General features: G+C 39.6%; 2 protein-coding genes across 3 annotated transcripts in view; both read left to right on the forward strand.

The window, feature by feature from the left end:
• Positions 1-2793, forward strand: part of Ppp6c (protein phosphatase 6 catalytic subunit) — a 35239-nt gene extending 32446 nt beyond the window's left edge. Inside the window, exon 7 of the mRNA XM_076845487.1 lies at positions 119-2793. Within this exon, the coding sequence (XP_076701602.1) occupies positions 119-367 (249 nt within the window). The 3' untranslated portion in view covers positions 368-2793. The remainder of the gene's footprint in view (positions 1-118) is intronic.
• Positions 2794-7386: 4593 nt separating this feature from the next.
• Scai (suppressor of cancer cell invasion) overlaps positions 7387-17463 on the forward strand; it is a 153665-nt gene continuing 143588 nt past the window's right edge. For both annotated transcript variants that reach the window (XM_076843106.2, XM_076843107.2), the window contains exons 1-2: positions 7387-7464; positions 8158-8202. In XM_076843106.2, coding sequence (XP_076699221.1) covers positions 7412-7464; positions 8158-8202 — 98 coding nt within the window. In that variant the 5' untranslated portion in view covers positions 7387-7411. The remainder of the gene's footprint in view (positions 7465-8157; positions 8203-17463) is intronic.

Genomic DNA, 17463 nt, shown 5'->3' on the forward strand with positions numbered 1-17463 from the left:
ATTATAAGAATTTTAATATTAATAGGATTTGTTACTTCCTTTAAATGGTTAGTATATATGTAGGTTGGTTTTTTTAAAAAATATGCTGAATTGTTAATGAAGTCTTTCTAAATTGCAGTTTGTTCATATCAACAACTTAAAACTCATCTGCAGAGCACATCAGCTTGTACATGAAGGATATAAATTTATGTTTGACGAGAAGCTGGTTACTGTGTGGTCTGCTCCTAACTACTGCTATCGCTGTGGAAATATTGCTTCCATCATGGTCTTCAAAGATGTTAATACAAGAGAACCAAAGTTATTCCGGGCAGTTCCAGATTCAGAACGTGTTATTCCTCCCAGAACGACAACGCCGTATTTCCTTTGAGGCCTTCGCCCATCCTGCTGACCCATTTTTCTGTCCTCTTCTTACCCCAACTTTCTTGTATTATCCTCTACAATATACTTTTTATCAAGCACTTTGCTGCTGAAATGCTGCCTCTTGCCTTTTTTTTTTAATTTTAAATTATCTAAATTTATTGTTTGTTATGGTGTCTATAGCAATGTTTTTCTATCAATTTTCTCCCCTATCCCATCCCCACCTTGGACTCATTTGAGAAGACTTGAGAAATGTCTTAATATCCACACTGCTGCATGTAGCTCTTGCTTATTTACTGGTCTAGGGAAACAGGATATGTTTCCTTTTTTTAAAAAGCCAATTGACAATTACAACGAAATACTCCTCCTTTTGTATCATTCAGCCTTTTGTTTTAGTTTGGTAAGTTTTAAGAAATTTCAGCAGCAAAGTTGTTATTCAGTGGGCACGATGGACTATAGATGCCTCGAGTTATGTATACCTGTCCCAGCTGTAAACTTCATTGTCCTTTGTTGGATGATATTTTAAAAGGATATAAAATAAATTGGTCTAAAGGGCTGCCCTCCTTGTTGTGTTTTTAAATTTTAGTTAAAAACTGCTACAGCTTATGACTTTGTACATTAAGATAATTGTATTGATCTTTTTCAGATTCCTTGTATTTTTTAATAAAGTAATCTTAAAACTCAGACAGGTTAAGTGTTAGAAATTTTAAACAGCTTACATTGTTAGCTTAAAGTTTTTCTTTTTTTTCTTTTTTCCTAATTAGAATTCTTTACCCTTTGGTTATTGAGTTCAAAATTTCAATTGAAATTCAATAGTATTTATTTTTAAAAAAGAATCACTAAACTGTGCCTAAAGAACATAACTGCCATATTAATGTTTTGGTTTATATCCTCTATAATAATAGAAAAACATTTAATACTTGTAATGCTGATGTGTTTATTTGATACCAGTTGAGTAGAATGTGATCAATCCAGTTTACAATCTATCATGAGTATCATTGAGTAAAAATATATGTACTTTTCAATGGGAAGCATTCTTTTCTTGCTGTAACACTTGACCTTAACTTTTAGGAAGTGTACATTTTTAACTGCAACTGGAAAGGTTGAAAAGTCAGGACTCTTGTATTTGTGAAGTGTAATCTGAAGCAGATTATTTAAAGTGTAGAAGGAAACAAACTGTCCTTTTTTGTAAAGGTCCATGATAACATATTTTGGCTTTGTGTAAGTAATTTGAATATCCAAAGGGTTGTGATGATCAGTTCTTGATATGCAACTGTCCACTTAACAAGGACAAGTGTTCCAGGATCTCTTATGACAGTGGTCATAAATGATGTTGGAATGTACTGTTTTGTTAAATAATTGGTATCCCTTTACTACTATTTTTGTCATCCCAGGAAATCCGTGTGAAGCCAGCCAATTAATAAAGCACTTTAGCATCTGTTCAGGTAGTTTTAAACCCAACTTTTGCCCTTCAGGATAAGAACTTCCAGGTTACCTAAAAATGCAATAAAAATCTTTATAGTGTAAGCTTCTTGGCACATAATTTTTCATCAGGGTTTTATTTTACTGAATGAGCACAATAACTTTATTTTTCCCCAACCACCCAGCTCTTTGTACAGTTTTTAATTGTATAGTTATATGAAAGAAGTGCTGAGATGTTTGCTGCACACACTTGAACTCATAGTGGGTCAGTAGCTTTGTGTTACTGCCCCAACCACAGTGTAATTCAGGTGGAAAGGTGTTTTTATCTTACAGGGATATGTAGCTATGTATTTTACTAATTGTGAAACACTGGAATTAATGATGCAGACAACTTGGTGTGATCTTTGAACAGCTTTCTGCAGTATTTTTTCCTGTTACCATATATTGTATTTAAGTGCTTGCCCTCCACTGCTTTTAATTTGTACCAATAAAACTGGTAACCCTCAGACCTACCTTTCCATTTGAGACTCCTTAGTTTAGACTGATGTAGTAGTTTTCATTCTCCCTGTAATGTGACTTTTATTTTTAAGTCATGGTGTACTGCATTTGTCTGTCACTAGCTGGGCATGTGCCAATAATATTCTGTCCATTCCTTATCTGCCATCTCTGTTTTGCCTGATTTCAACTGAATAATGGCTTTTTGCATGGAAAAAAGAATAGATTTTACTATTAGACTTGTAAAGGGAAGAGAGAGTGAATGTATTAGACTTTGTAAGCCTAAAAGGAATATTTGAATCCCTCTAATAAATAAGGGCTATGTATTATATAGAGTTAATCATGTGGTGGAAGATACTGCAAGTCATAGTTTTGTAGGCAAAAGGATCTGTTACTCCCTGTATCTAGGCTGAATGTAAAATCCCTTATGTTGTATTAATGGGGGTAAGAATTATTTTTATTTGCTTATGATATATATATACTTGGTTTCTAATAAAGTGTCCTAGGCTCTAGTGAGAACTGTTGACTTTGAATTGCCATCTACTCACTTTCCTCAATTGACCAACATGCCCTTGGCTAGCTTTTTAGAGGTCAGTGTTTTACTGGAAAATCTCACTACTTTGTGTTCCTTTGGGTGTGATCCTAAAATGCTTGAATCAAGAGTTCATCTAGTGTACCCCCAGCATCAGCTTCTATTCCATCTGGATGTCTAGAACTATTGGAAGATTTGACTTCTTTAAAAGTTGAGTTTTACTTTTGAAATAGGGTTCAAGATATTGTTTATTGCATTAAAATTTGTGTGTTTTTGTGTTCTCAGCCCAGCACAGGTTTTGGAAAATGCTGATAATGTGAAAGAAAATCAGGACTCTTTCTGAGCCTCTGTCATTGTCAGAATGGCTTTCCATCAGCATTCAGATAATTATGTATCAAGTTGAAGAGATTTTAACAGCAAGGATCCAGATTTTTAAATGTAATTGTTTTTTAAATGCTAATGTTTGTAAAGCACTTTCAGTTCTTTGGGTGAAAGGTGCTGTATTCCCTCAGTGTAAATTAATAAAAGGATTATAGGAAGTTTGTCAAAAAATAATTTTATCTAATGCATAGTCTGTAGAATATCCTGACAGAAAGTTAGTGTTTTATATAACATAATTTAAATTAAAAAGGCTTATTCCTTCACTTGGTTGCTTGACTGATAAACAGAAGTGAAATTGTTGTTCTGCAGTTGGTTCTGAGCTGTGTTCTGTTCCATGGAAATATATTTATTGTTACAACCTGGATGCAGTGCCCAGAACCATGCTTCATGAGATCATCACAACTCTTTCAATTGTGTGTTTGCTGAGGAAATACACAGAAGTAGAAAATAACCAAAAGAGACGCTTGGAAATTCCCCTAGCATGATGCTAAACATACTAGATGCTTCAGGAAGGTTGGTTCCTTATTCCCCATTTTTTAATTTTATGTTTCTTTTGTTAATCAGTTGATGAATGTGTACCTTTCTTCCCTGCATAAGAAAGCTTTCATGTTGACTTAGATCATTCAAATGTTTTCTTGATTCAAAAATGCACGAAAAATGTATAGCAGATTTGTGTGTGTCAACAAAAGTATTTCTTACATAGTATAAATACCTGGGTACCCACTATGGTCCTCAGCACTCTGATTTTTCTATATAAATGGGAATGGTATAAAAGATACCTGTATTGCGCACACTTAGCTAAATGCTGTAGATGCCCTATTTTATGGTACCCTTACTATGGGGTCTGTCACTATGTTACCTCTCTTTTGTTTTCACCAGACATGGAAATAGGCTTAGGACGGGAAACTTGTCCAAGGTTGCACAGGAGAGCTGGAACTTGAATGCCTGTAGGGCACACCAGAATACATCCTAAGCCTTCTATTTTAAGCACTATTGGTTTTTGTAGCTATGTGACCCTGAGCAAATTGGATTCTCTGAATCTTAAATTTCTGTGTCTAAAATAGGAGAGTACCATACAAGGTTGATCTCAGTATTAGAAATAGCACAGTAGCTGGGCATAGTGGCATACTCCTATAATTCCAGCAACTCGGGAGGCTGAGGCAGGAGAATCGACAGTTTGAGGCTAGCCTCAGCAATTTAGTGAGACCCTATCTCAAAAAAGGATAGGATGTAGATCAGTGTTAAAGTAACCTTTGGCTCAGAACTTGGCCCTAAAGATGCCAGTTTATTGAGGAATCATACCTTGCCCCAAATCAGTGTGGTTTCGGAGATATGAAACAATGGCTAACAGCAGAGCTTTGTAAGTAAAACCAATTTGGAGAAGGAAATGTTTGCTATAGGATGGAGTGATTAGAGGAATATTTAAAAAGAGGAAGTGTGAAATGTTGACTGGAATGGTGGGATATACATGTTTTACAATGTAAAAGGACTGAAGTAGAGATTGCCAGAACTTGGGCACATAAGACTTGAGGGTACTTTGGAAGGTATAAGAAGAGCTGCAGTTCTATTGACACTGTCTATTACTTATCAGAGAGGGCTGGCCAATCATGGAAGACTGGCTAATCATGGAAGAAAAGTAGGCAGAGGATTTTAGTCACTATATATACAACTTTTTTGTTTTTGTTTTTTTTTTTTTTAAAGAGAGAGTGAGAGAGGGAGAGAATTTTAATATTTATTTTTTAGTTATCGGCGGACACAACATCTTTGTTTGTATGTGGTGCTGAGGATCGAACCCGGGCCGCACGCATGCCAGGCGAGTGTGCTACCGCTTGAGCCACATCCCCAGCCCCATATATACAAGTTTTTTATTTTTTATATGTGGCGCTGAGAATCCAACCCAGTGCCTCACACATGCTAGGCAAGCTCTCTACCACTGAGCCATAACCCCAGCCCCTTAGTCAATATTTTTATAAGAAATAAAATAGTGAGGGCAGGGGTTGTGGCTCAGTGGTAGAGTGCTTGCTTAGCATGCATGAGACATTGGGTTTGATCCCTGGCACCGCATAAAAAACAAAGGTATTGTGTCCACCTGCAGTTAAAAAAATATTAAAAGAAACTGAATAGTGACATTTCAATATTATTTTCTTAATGAGTTGATGATCCTCATCAGGACCCCCTTTATTCCCTCCTCCCTTCTTGACTGAAATTATTTTGGAATTATTACCACTTTCTGTATTTAAAATTTTCAAGTTTATTTTTTGGTACTAGGGATTGAATCCAGGGGTGCTTAACCATTGAGCAATATCCCCAGCCCTTTTTATTTTTCATTTTGAGACAGGGTCTCACTGAATTGCCAAGGCTGGGCTCAAACTTGGCATCCTCCTGCCTCAGCCTCCTGAGTTGCTGGGATTATAGTTGTGTGCCACCATGCCTGGCACCTTTCTGGATTTATAATATGGGTGGAACAGGATTGAGGTGATTTGTAGTTCTGTGACTTTGGAATTACATAAAATATGTAGGGGAACATTAGGGTTTTAATAACATTTTTTTTCCCCAGTCAAATCCATTTTCAAAATTCCACAAGAGGGCTGAGAGTATAGGTAGCTCAGATGTAGAGCGCTTGTCTATCATGCGAGGCCCTGGGTTCAATCCCCAAAATAAAAAATAACCAGTACAGTTTACTATCACTGTTACTTCATAAAATAAATAAATAAATAAATGGCAATTTTAACATCAAGGATGTAAAAGAAAAAATCTAAAAATAAAGAACACGGGCTGGAGTTGATCTCAGTAGTAGAGTGCTTGCCTAGCATATATGAGGCACTGGGTTCGATTCTAAGCACTGCATATAAATAAAGGTCCATTGACAACTAAAAATATATACACATAAAGAAAATAAAAAGTCATTTACACCAAATACATTTTGGTTTTGTGAAAAACTAGTATCCTAATTCTTCCCATTTAGGAATATCAGAGAGAAATTTGTCCATCACTCATTGGTGCACGCTGCTGTTACAGGCTGCCAAGTTATTGATCATAAATAAAATAGAAGGAGCTTAAGAGAAAGTTTTATGCCTCTTCCAAACCCCAAACAGATAAGATGCACAAACAACAGCTGTATACAGTAATAGAGATGTAGAAGGGACTTACCTTAAAGAATTTTATATTAGTGAGGATATTTTATTAATATAATAATATAAAATTTTATCCTTATTTTCAAGGATGGCCTTGTCAGTAGAAGAGGAAAGGTAATATTTATCGGGCTTACTTGTTGGTGGTTTTGCATGCGTAGGTAAAAAAAAAAAAAAAATGCAGTAAAATTTATTTTAAAATTGATTAGCTGGTGTAGAACTTAATCATCTACAGTATCACAGAATGGCTAGTTCACACTCGGGAATCAATTCTGTTTAGGCCTTTCAAAATGGAACACATTCCTTTTAGTTATGGCATTGATTCCGTTTGCAGGATTGATTTTTCTATGACGGTAATTTAAAAAACAACAATTCCTTTCTTAAGAGCCTGCACCCAACCTTGTGATCTTTCCTGAAGAGGACTGAGAAGGCAAGTCATGCTGTGTTTTGGTGGATTCTTAAAATTTTGTGACTAGATCCTCTATGAGGGATAGCACCCAGCTGAGACCATTTCCGCAAGATGTAGACAGGGACTGCATTCGAGGTGGTTCAAAAGGATGCTCATTTGGGAGAGTTGCGTCTCTGTCGCACTTGAAGGAGGTATTTGGAGAAATTACAACCCTTGACTTTTGGTTCCGGAGCTGGGGGGGATGCGGGGTGGGATGGGGTGCGGGTGGATGCCAGCAGGTGTCTGGAGTGTCAGATGCGGAGCCAAGAGAACCTGCGGGCAGGTGTCTGGCGCCGGAGATGCAGTTTCCATGTCCCGGCGCACGGTGGCGCGTAGGTCTCCTCTGGCCCTGCCAGAAGTCTCTGAGGCACCTTCGCCGCCACCTGCAGTCTCAACCAAACCTCTGGGTGGGCAGCGCGGGATTTGACGGCCCGAACGCCCAATCGACGGCCAGGCTTTCGGCCACACTGCGGATGCAGCCAATGGCATCCGAGGAGACGCGCGGGGAGGCGGGCCCCGCGGCAAGCCTGGCAGAGGCGCGAGGCCCTCCTCCCGCCTCTCCGCCTACTCCATCCTCCGCCGCCTCAGCTTCCCGAGCGAGCCCTGCGGCCGCCGGAGCAGCTCCCGCGGCGGAGCAGGAGCCGGATGGTCAGAGGAGCCCGGCAGCCCCAGCAGCCGCGGAGTCGCCTGGCCCCCAGGTGGGGCGTGGGCTGGGTGCAGGCCGGGCTCGGGAGTGGGGCGGGGGCGAGGAAGCGGGCCCAGGGGCAGCGGCTGGGGCCGCCGAGCTTTGGGGGCGCCTAGGCTGGAGGGGCGGGGGTGCAGGCTGGGGACGTCTGGGGGGCGCCCAGGGTCCGTGGCGGTCGCATGCTGCAGGCGGGTGAGAGCGACGTGGGGGGGGGGCGCCGAGGCTGGGGGCGCTGGGCGGGGAGGAGCAGGGCGCGCGCCCCGCCGAGGGGCGTTGGAATGCGGGGGGCGCTCGGCCTGGAGGGGCGGGGCTCTGAGGGTCCGAGCGCGGCCGGGAGGGGGTGGGCACGGGGAAGGGAAGGATGGGAGGGGGCTTGCGGGGTTGACTAGGCAGACAATGAGTAGGTAGGTGAAGGTGGGTGGTTTTGGGGAGCCAGATTGTGACGAATGAGACTGAGGATGGGCTGAGGGATCAGGAGGCAGAGCAGGGCTTGGGCTAAGGGGGTTATTGGGGGAACAGCGAGTCCCGGGATTGCTTGGTGTTGGTAAATAGGGGAAACGAGGCTTAGGTGTCTGTAAGGACAGGTATGGGCATGGCGAGCCTAAGGTCCCAGAGGGTGGTCATTGAGTTATTGACTGGCACAGTAGAGCCTGGCAATATGTTGTATGTTAACTTTTAGTTACCATCTTATTTGTTTGGTCTGTAGACTGACTGGCACAGTGGAGAAACCACCTCGAAAACGGAAAAGCAGGTAAGGCCAATAAACGCCTTCCTGTTTTGCTTCATGTTTCGTGTTTTTCTATTTGCCTGATTGCCCCTGTGCCATACTGCATAATTGTACATGGTCAGGAGATGAAATTTCCTATTTAGCTCACTTTTTTAGTGAATATAACTACATGCAAGGTTTTCCTTTCAAATTACTACCTCAATTTTTTTTTTTTTTATTTAAGATAATGTGGGAAACATAAAAAATTGAGAAATCCCTAGTTTTTTTCTTTAGTTATAATTTCAACTTCTCTACCATCTCTGAAAAGCACACAGCTGCTGTAGTGCTTTATCACCTGTAATCCATGAGGAGACCCAAGATAGTACATAGATACTGTCATCATTGTTTTGCAGAATAAGGAATTAAGTCACAGGCCAAGTATATACCCAAGATCATACATCTGTCTAATAAATGATAAAATGAGGATTTGAATCTGGGCAGTCTGATTGCAGAGCTTAAACTCTTTAACTGTTAACCATTATACTATAATGCTTCTAATACACATTTATAAATACATTTTCTTATTGATTTCTTTTTCATCATATGTAGAATACAAATAATAGAAATGGTTGATCCTTAGGAAAATAGAAAGTAACAAGGAGGGCATAAGTAGGCCACAGACATGTGAATTATTCCTTAGGTAATGGAGAATATTCATTCCACAGGTATTTTTGAGTGCATTCCGTGTGTCAGGTACCACACAGTAATTCTGTGGAGTCATTAGAAGCTTCATTTTGTCAATATGTTGCTAAAAAAAAAAAAAAAAAAGTAAGCTACAGTAGTGATGATGTGACCAGGATTATTTTCTTGGTTAATACCTGCCAAGTTATTGCTTAGAAATCTTCAATGTTAGGTAGATATAAAATGCTCATAGTGGAAGTACTGGTAGCCAAAGTACCTTTGCTATTCTTTAGGCCTGTACTGCTCAATATGATAGTCACATGCCGCTACTGAGCACTGAAATGTGAGTAGCATGTCTGGGAATCAAATTTTTAATTTAATAATTAGAATTAATGTAAATTTACAGACTGACCACTTATTGGAAATTAAGTAGTCTTAGAGCTCCTTGGGTATGTGAAGCTATTCTATCATTTGTAAATTTTATGAAGTCTAAATACCTATCAAATGTTTCCAGTGAAAATCTAGTGCCTGAGCCAGACACAGTGGCACACACATCTGATCATAGCTACTGGGAAGGCTGAGACAGGACGATTGAAAGTTCAAGGCCAGCCTGGGCTGTTTAGTAAGATAGTGTCTCAAATAAAAAAGTATATAGTTCAGCGGCAGAACACTTCCTAGCATGAGGCTCTGGGTTCAATCCCCAGTATGAGGTGGAGGGAGGTACAGCAGGAAAAAAAGAAAATTTAGTGTACAAAATGAGATAAATATAAAATATATATTAGATTTCAAGTTTGTACCTCCCCCTCCAAAAAAAAAAAGTAAAATTTCTTAGTCCAAATTTGAATGGTTATTTAGAGACATAATATTTAGGTATGTCAGATTCAATAAATTGTAATATCAATGAAATAATTTCCACTTATTTCTTTTTACTTCTTCTCATGGCAGCCACTAGGAAATTAAAAAAAAAAAAATTTGCACATATGGTTTGCATTGTATTTCTTTTGGACAGGCCAGGTTTAACCCCACTGCCAGCCTCTTATAGTAGCTTTCTATCTGGTTTCCCTACCTTTCAATCAGTAATTTATTCACCATTCTGTATAAGTCAATCATGTATTTCTCATTCTTTGGTATCTTCTGAGGTTCCCTATTGCTATTAAGCATAATTCAGACTTAATTTTAGCCTAATTATAATAAATTACTGAACATAATTTTAGCCTTATTAAAGGGCTGACTTTATTTTACTTCCACCTGCCTCTCTAGCCATAGGTTAGTACTGAGACCATAGAAATTCTCAGTAATGAATATATTAACTATCTACTCTTAAATGCTTTTACTTTCTGATGAACCCTTAAGATGAATGAATTGCTGAATGCAGGTTCTGTGTGCGTTTTCCAAAACTTATGTTCTCTCTGCTTTGGGTATTTGTACATGATTGCTTTCTTTGTGGAATAGTTTCTCCTTGCTCTTTGATAAGCTCTTTCCTTTAGTACTTGGCTTACACATCACTTCCTCAATGAGGGCTTTCCCCACTCTCCCCCTTTCTTTCCTCTGCTCTTAATTCCCTCCAGTGATATCCTGTATGTACACTTATTTGTAATGGTCTTGCCGTTACACATGAATTTGAATCCACCTGTCAAGTACAAGTTGTAATCATATGTAAGTTGTAAACCCTTTGATTCTCAGGTTCCTCAGCTATATAGTGGAAATAATAATAGTTCAACCCTTCTAGGATTGTAAAGTGTCTAGAATAGTGCCTGGCACATAGAAATTTCTGTACACAATAAATTTTGCATTGAAAAGCAATGATCAAGCCAAACACCATGGATCACACCTGTAATCCCAGATACTCAGAAGGATTTCAAATTCCAGGCCTGCTGATCAACACAGCAAGACCCCTGTCTAGAAAAAAAGCACATTTCAAATACAATTTTCCTTTCCCTCCCTTTCTCTCTCTCTCTCTTTTTTTTGGGTAGTACTGGGGATTGGACCTAGGGCCTTATATGTGTGAGGCAGGCAGTATATCATTGAACTATACCCCCAGTCCTTTTTTATTTTGAGACAGGGTCTTTCTAAGTTTCCCTGGCTGGCCTCAAACTTCAGTCATCCCATCTCAGCCTCCTGAGTAGCTAGGACTATAGGTATGTACCACCATGCTCATTTTCAAATACCTTTTCTCACCTCTCTTTAAAATCTGTACATTCTAGAGGATTACAAATAGATTACAACAAAGAAGAAATAAGAGAAGAATAAAATTAAAGCAGAGGCAAAATTAGTATACATGTCAGAAAGTACTCTACAATTACCAAATGTAGATTCCATTATCTACCTCTGAATTTCCTGGAGCAAAGGGAAGAATTAAATAAAGCTCATTTTTCAGATTTATGGTGTCTATAAAATCAAATGTATATTCAAAAGAAGCACAACTTTTGTGGGGGTTGAGTACTGGGGATTGAACTCAGGGGCACTTGACCACTGAGTTACATTCTCAGCCCTATTTTGTATTTAATTTAAAGACAGGGTCTCACTGAGATGCTTGGTGCCTCCCTTTTTGCAGAGATTGGCTTTGAACTTGTGATCCTCATGTCTCAGCCTCCTGAGCTGCTGGGATTACAGGCATGTATCACTGTGCCTGGCACAACTTTAAAAAAAAATGTGTATATGTGTGTACACGTATATATTTTTAGTTGTTAATGTGCCTTTATTTTATATGTTTTTATGTGGTGTTAAGGATTGAACCCAGTACCTCACACATGCTAGGCAAGCACTCTACCACTGAGCAGCAGCCCCAGCCCCACATCTTTTTTGTTCGACTGTTAAACCTGAGACACATTCTTCTTAGGGGTCTTCATACTGGGGACACTGATTTTGTGGGGAAACAATTCCAATGATAAACATAGTAGTGGGGTTTTTGTGTTTTAAAAAAATTTTTTTTTGGTCATGCTGAGGATCAAACCCAGGGCTTTATGAGTGCTAGGCAAGTGCTCTGCCACTGAGTTTTAAAGATTGCTTCTCAGAATGCGTCTCAGTCCTAGTTGGGATACTGCCAGTGAACAGTCTGAAAAGGCACCCCATGCCCTATTATTATTATTTCCTTGAAAAAAATTTCTTTTTTTCAGTGCTGTGAATTGAACTGAGGGCCTCATGCAAGCATGGTACCAGTGAGCCACATCCTAGCTGTCCTTGAAACCTTTATTTCCTTGTCTTGGTTCATCTTTGTACCTAGTATTGTTTTGGTCCTAGTAGAAATCATACATTCTTAGCTTTGCGCTGCTTGTGCCCGTTATCCCAATGACTTGGGAGTTGAAGCTGAGGCTGGAGTATCACAGTTTTGATGCCAGTCTCTGCAACTTAATGAGACCCTATCTCAAAAATTAAAAAAAAAAAAAAAAAAAAAAGAGACCAGTGCCGTGGCACTCACCTCTAAACCCAGTGGCTGAGGTAGAGGGATTGTGAGTTCAAAGCCAACCACAGCAATTTAGTGAGGCCCTCAGCAACTCAGTAAGACCCTGACTAAACAAAATACAAAAAAGAGCTGGGATGCGACTTACTGATTGAGTGTCCCTGAGTTCACTCAAAATTAAATAAAAATTTAAAAATGTGCCAGGGATGTAGCTCAGAGGTAGAGCACCTCTGGGTTCATTTCCCAGCAACATAAGAACAACAACAACACACACAAACACACATACATACACATATTCTTTGTGCTTAGCTCAGTAAAACTAGTTAGCCATCTGGGTGTTGTGAGACACACCTGTAATTCCAGCAACCCAGGATGGTAAGAAAGAAGGATCACTAGTTGGAGACCAGGCTCAGCAACTCAGGTCCTCAGCAATGTAGTGAAACCCTGTCTCAAAAAATAAAGGCCAGGTATGGTGGTGCATGCCTGTAATCCCAATGGCTCGGGAGGCTGAGACAGGAGGATCATGAGTTCAAAGCCTCAGCAAAAGTGAGGTGCTAAGCAACTCAGTGAGACCCTTTCTCTAAATAAAATATAAAATAGGGCTGGGGATGTGGCTCAGTGGTTGAATCTCCTGAGTTCAATCCCTGGTAACACCCCTGTCCCCCCTCAAAAAAAATAAAAAAGGGCTGGGAATATACCTCTATAGTAAAGTTCCCCTGGGTTAAATCCCAAGACCAAAAACAACAACAAACTAGTGAGCTAATAAATGAATTTGTGGCAAGAGGAATTAGTGTGGGATGGGGCCTTGGCAGTCCAAAATTCTGTCATAGTATTGAATGCTGAATAGATCAACAGGAGTATTAAGATTAGGAAGGTAGTTTTCCATGTGGTATTGGAAATTTCTGAAGAGTTCAATATAGTCTGCTAGTAATGTTTGGATTATGAGTTAGAGAATTCTTTCATGTCCTCTTTGAAACAAGACCCATTTGTTTGATTAAAGCTGATCTGATGCACTAGGCCCTGGTTTCTTTTCCCTTGAACTTGGGTTCCTCCTGCCTCAACCCCCCAAGTTGCTGGGATTACTACCACACACCTGGCTTTCTTTTCTGTCTTTCTTTTTGCTTATATATTTAAAATCAATAGGATCCAGGCATTTTGATGATATATGTAATTTATTGAAGAAACATCTGTACCAGGCAAAGTGGCACATATCTATAATCTCCGCTGCTCAAGAGGTTGAAGCAGAAGCAACTCTTTTGAGTCCAGCTTGGGTAATTTAGCAATATGCTGCCTCAAAAATTTTAAAACATGATTGGGGATGTAGCTTGGTAGTAGGGCACTTGCCTAGCATTTGTGAGCCCTGGATTCAATCCCTAGAACCACCATACTACACATGCTTGGGGACAGTAGACGTACATGAGTGAAATTTGGGGAAAAACTCATTTATTAATAGTGAAAACAGACATGAAATGTGAAACAGTGTAATGACTTTGTTTATATACTAAGGTTTATACAGTGTTTATAAAGGGTTTGTAGTAATTCTGCATAACTGGTAGTGAGGGCAGTTTCAAAAAATATTAATCTAGGTCCTGAAGAGATAGAAGGTTAATTCTGGTGATAGTATGTTCAAATGATGGAGACAAGGCCTGGTTATAGACTGACTATGCATCTTTTTTTTTTTTTTAAAGAGAGAGAGAGAGAGAATTTTTAACTTTTATTTTTTAGTTTTTGGCAGACACAACATCTTTGTTTGTATGTGGTGCTGAGGATTGAACCCGGGCCGCACGCATGCCAGGCGAGCGCGCTACGGCTTGAGCCACATCCCCAGCCCTGACTATGCATCTTAGGTGAGCTGCACTGAACCAGGGGTATTTGAAGAAAGATTTGAAGAAGTGTGGTGTCAACCAAGCAGGGGTTCTCAATTAAAGGGGCTTTTACCCCTTAAGGGGTGTTTGACATTAGAGGCATTTTGGGGCCTCTGCTGGTTAGAGGAATGCTGCTGAATGCCTACAATGCACAGGACAGCCTCCTAGTCCCAGAACTACCCAGCTCAAAATGTCGTTGGTGCTGAAGTTGAGCAATCCTGATCTAGAGTCTGAATCTCAGTGCTTCCAAATACTAACTTTGGGCTCTTGGACCAAGTATCGAACCTCTGAACCTATTTGTTTTTCAGCAAAATGAAGATAGTCGTAGCATCTCTGTGGTAGATTATTTTTCTCCTTTAAATATACACTCCAGTGCAGAGAGCTGTGTCTGTTTTCTTTACTGTAGCATTCCCAGCTTTCACACAAGGTAGGTACTCGACCACTCTCAGCTGGATGATTCAGTGAACTAATGTGTGCCGAGTGCATGGTGTAATTACCTGACACACAGGAAAGACTCAGTAAGCCATGACTGTGACCATCATTCATTTAAATATTTTTATTTTGCTTTTGCTTCAGTTTTTGAAAAAAAATCAACTTTACTGAGGTATTTACACATGATAAAGTTCCCCACTTTTAAGTTCACAGTTGAGTGAGTTTTGACAGATGTGTATGGTTGTGTGACTATCCACTGCTATCATGACGTAGAACATTGCCATTGCTTTCCTCTCCACCTCCAGGCTTCATCATGTTCCTTCATAGTGGTTCTGGCAACCACTGACCTTTTTTTTTTTTGTGTATCATGATAGTCTTAACCTTTTCTGGAATTTCATCTGAGTACCATCACGCAGTAATCTTTTGTGTCTAGCTTCTTGCTCTTGGCATAATGCATTTGAGATTCATCATGTTATTGGGTGTGACTATAATAAATTATTTTTTGTTGTTGAAGAACATCCCATGGTATGATTTTATCACCAATTCTTCATCTGTTTACCAGTTGATTGACATTTGATTTATTTCCAGTGTTTGGTTAGTATGACTGCAACTGTTGAGAACATTTGGGTTAAGTCTTTTCGAGATACGGATTTCATTTCTTTTGAGTGAATGCTTAGGAATGAACTTGTTAGGTCTTTCAGTAAATACATGTTTAATTTTTTTTTTTTTTTTTAGATGTAGATGGACACAACACAATGCCTTTATTTTTATGTGGTGCTGAGGATTGAACTTGGGCCCCGCCCGTGCTAGGCACAGGCTCTACTGCTGAGCCACAATCCCAACCCACATGTTTAACTTGTAAAGTAGTTGCTAAATTGTTTTTCAAAGTTATGTTCCCACCAGCAATGTGTGAGAGTCCCTTTCTTTAATGTCTTCACCAATATTTGGTATTGTTAATTTTTCTTCTTTTGGGGGGGGGTACCAGGGATTGAACTCAGGGGTACTCAACCACTGAGCCACATCCCCAGCCCTATTTTGTATTTTATTTAGAGACAGGGTCTCACTGAGTTGCTTAGAGCCTTGCCATTGCTGAGGCTGGCTTTGAACTTGTGATCCTCCTGCCTCAGCCTCTTGAGCCACTGGGATTACAGACATGCACCATGCCTGACATGTTTTTTTTTTTCTTTTTACAGAGCTTTATTTTGGAATAATTGGAATATAATAAGATGCATACTTTTAAAGTGTACAATTTGATAAATTTTGAACCCTTGATACCATCACCATTATTTTCCATTCTGTGGTTGTATAGTGGTGCATATCATTGTGGTTTTAATTTCCTTTTTCCTTGATGACTAATGATGTTCAGTATCTTTGCATGGGCTAATTTTCCATTCATATAACCTTCTGTGAAACATCCAAGTCTTTTGCCCATGTTTTATCAGTTTCTTTTTTTGGTCTTCCTTATTGGTCAAAAGTGTTTTCTGTGTATTCTGGAAACAATTTTAAAATCAGATATATATTTTACAGTTATTTTCTCCCATCTGTAGCTTGTTCGCCTTTTAATTTTTTTCACAGTATATTGAGGAGTTTTTAGCTTGAAGAATAGGTTGAGGGCTGGGGTTGTGGCTCAGCAGTAGAGCACTTGCCTAGCACGTGTGAGGTACTGGGTTCGATCCTTAGCACCACATAAAAATAAATAAAGGTATTGTGTCCATCTATAACTAAAAAAAGAAAAATTAAAAAAAAATAGGTTTGAGGGCTGGGATTGTGGCTCAGTGGATAAAACAAAGGTATTGTGTGCAACTAAACTAAAAAAAAATAAATAGGTTGAATGGGAATGCTTTGAATTGAGGCAGCAGATGTAGAGCAAGAACAAGTTTGGGAGGGTGAATATGAATTTATTGGGCTATCTTGAGTGAAGAGTGTGTCAGTGAACCATCTCTATCCAGGCAGGTAAAAATAGGAGCCTTTTGCCCAGAAGAAGTCATCAGCAAACACTTGGTGATCCAAGTTATGAAAATGAACAAATAACCTGGAGAGGGCATGTTGAATGAAATATAAAGAAACAGAATGTTGCAGTAACATTGTGTGGAAATAGCTGGGTGTGTTTGCACTTGCCTGTAATCCCAGCAGCTTGGGAGGCTGAAGTAGGAGAATCACAAGTTTGAGGCCAGTTTCAGCAAGTTAGTGAGACCCTAAGCAACTTAGTGAGACCCTGTATCAAAAAATGAAAAAAAGGGGCTGGGGATGTAGCTCAGTGGCACAGTGCCCCTGCGTTCAATTCCCTTTTGTACCAAAACAGTAACTCTGTGGAAATAGAACAAACTATTTTCTCTTTCTCTGCAGTATTCTTTCTCTGCAGGGTCTTTGTGCTGGGAATTGACCTTAGGGCAAGACGGGTAGTGTAATCTCTAGGAGATAGATCTCTATGCTCTGTTAGGAAACTGAGATTCTGGAGGGACTTAAATGGAAAATTGGGAGAATGTTTTTGAGCATACACTAAAACACAGGACTCTCCTCTGCTTCTTTATGCTAGAGTGCGCCTCGGCAGCATCCCTGCAGCCAATGCAGTGGTTTTGTTGGAGCTGTTTCTTGTAGTATGTGTTAGTGAAAACCTAGGGCATGGTGCCAGATTCAGTTCTGTGAAAGCATATTCTGCAGAAGCCAAGATGGCATGGTCAGTATGTAGCATTTTCATGGAAATATTTAAGAATGAAACCTAGAAAAGTCAAGCAGTGATGTCACAGATGTTCAGGGTCTCCCTAGAGGGTGGAGTACCCCAATAGCCAGAAGGTTAAGCAAGCTAGTGCCCAAGGCTTCACTTCCACTTTTATGTAAGTGTAGGTATAAATTTCAAGTAGAGAATACTACCTGCATGAACCTGAATTGTTCTTCATTCAGCTGTAATAACTGTGGACTTAATCCTGT

This window comes from Callospermophilus lateralis, chromosome 2, assembly GCF_048772815.1.
Source record: "Callospermophilus lateralis isolate mCalLat2 chromosome 2, mCalLat2.hap1, whole genome shotgun sequence".
NCBI lineage: Eukaryota > Metazoa > Chordata > Mammalia > Rodentia > Sciuridae > Callospermophilus > Callospermophilus lateralis.